General features: G+C 42.0%; 1 protein-coding gene across 1 annotated transcript; it reads right to left on the bottom strand.

Annotated features, from left to right (window-relative positions):
- Positions 1-593: 593 nt before the first annotated feature.
- LOC147449893 (uncharacterized) lies at positions 594-845 on the bottom strand. Its single transcript, XM_086522725.1, has one exon. The coding sequence runs from the start codon at positions 843-845 to the stop codon at positions 594-596; it is 252 nt and encodes an 83-aa protein (XP_086378851.1).
- Positions 846-2,103: the final 1,258 nt, after the last annotated feature.

Here is a 2,103-nt window from a genome sequence, read left to right on the forward strand (position 1 = left end):
GTTTAGAAGCGTAGCTTATAGTTGTCTCCTTCAAGTGTTTTTCAGCTCCGCATTCCAAAATGCCGTTCTGCAGATGTTTTGAGGGCCCTCGTTTCCATTTCCGATAACTTTGGCTAGAGCACCGGTCTAAAAAGTCAAGGAACTTATGAGTGGACAATAGCCATCCAAATCATGGTCCATAAGCTGCAAGATAATGTAGGACTTTTGCTTCAAACACCGCTTTGCAACTCGTCTAGTAAGCCACAACAATAGCGCTCTATCTATTCCTTCAGAGAGACCTTATTGAAGGAAGCTACAAGTAGAAAAGTGTCCCAAATCTCTCGTTGTAATCCGAAGTATGATGCTCTATGTCATCCTTACATGGTTCAAAGCCGTGGAAACTTTGGCTTCACAATGATGAAAAGAGTCTCTTGAATCCCACCCAATTGTGAGGAGTCTATCCATGCAACAAGAGTGTAGACCACCAAGTTTGTGCATTGACTTTTAGATGAGAGACTATCTTTCTCCCTTTGGAACCTTCCGTAAAGTCGCCTACTGAGAAAGTTGTATCAAACCGTTGAATAAAGGCCAATGCTTTATTTGTGGCTCCATTTCTAACCAAAAGTCGTTCCAAAAGTTGGAGGAAACCCATCGTCTTTCTTATCCTCCTCATTGTTCTCATCTTCATCATCCTCCAAATAATCATAACACCCTCTATGCCTGCAAGGCATGGATGTCTGCTTCCGTGCTCTCGAAATCTCATCTTCTTCTTCCTCTCTATCATCCAAGTCCTCGTATTTCCCAAAGGCACCCTTGCCGGCACCCCAAGAACCAAATGCATCAAGACAAGCATCCTTGGACACCATGTTAGAAAAAGCAAGCTTTTTGCCCAAGAAACCTAGAAAATATTGTGACTCACATTGCTTCCAATATGGAAGATGCTCCAAATTTGCCAACTACTGGTAGACCTGGTGCTAGGTTTCTCTGTAATTATTTGGAGTGATGGAAAATATGGACCCTTTCTTGAGGGTAGAGGACGCCAACTTTGGCTTTGATTTGACTTTTATCGATGCCTTGGATTTAGGGTTCATTGTATTCCACAACTTGTGAACTTCTATCATCAACCGAGTCTCTATGAGTTTGGCATAGAGAGGATCCTAGGCAAAAGAAGGTAGTCAATCCATATAGATCTGCACCTTCAACTCTTGCCATAGATGTGCAAGAGTAGGATCTATCCTTTTGTCGGGTCCCACAAGGTGGTTGCATGAGAGAGGAAGCAAGAGAAGAAGTGTAAACTCTACTTTGGAGCTAAAAATAGAGCTTTGTTGATAATTTTCTAATCATGCATCAAAATTGTGCAACTCAATAGTCTTTTTGGGGTTTTTTGGCACATTCCAGAATCGATACAAAATCACAGTTTGGACACTTGAGCAGAAGGGTGTTTGCTTTCCTATGTTGGATGCGGATTAGTGTTTTGCTGTTGCTCTATAGTGTGTGAGGGGAAAGTTGTCACAAGTTTGTGGTATGGCACTACTTCTAGAAGGTTAGGGATTAAAAACCCTAACCCTATACAACTTTGGACTCATTGACCGAGGGTCCTAATACCCTAAAAACACAGAAACGGTGCGAATTATTGATGTGGCACCTTCGTACAAATTAACGTGCAAATGGAGCTAACTTGATAGTGCATCGTCCAGACATCCGCAACACATGTGGTAGGCTTTTGGGTGCAAGTTTAGGGCCTGAGAGCTTTTCCAGGCCAAGTTTAACCGGCCAGTACATAGTAGAGGGCAGTACTAACTCAATTACATGTTAACTTTACACAGAGGATTGAATTGACTGACACCTTGTAGGCCCAAAGATTGGCACTCCTTGTGGTATTTCTATATTCAATAAGAAATAGACGATCTAAACATTCAGATAAACTCAGACCAAGCTGTCCAAACCTATAAAGGGCTAGAATTGTAGGTTTCCAACCCAATTTCCGTAGCATAATGCCAAGACCCATGTAGGTCAAAGTACACGTCTAGGATGGATTCTGTTGCATTTTAAAAGCTTTCCGCCGTGATGAGCTATAACTAAATTTCAGCGTGCTGTAATTTTTTGCTTGGTCACTAGCAGGTG

The sequence above is a fragment of the Adiantum capillus-veneris genome, chromosome 10, assembly GCF_014529385.1.
Source record: "Adiantum capillus-veneris isolate H3 chromosome 10, ASM1452938v2, whole genome shotgun sequence".
NCBI classification, from domain to species: Eukaryota; Viridiplantae; Streptophyta; class Polypodiopsida; order Polypodiales; family Pteridaceae; genus Adiantum; species Adiantum capillus-veneris.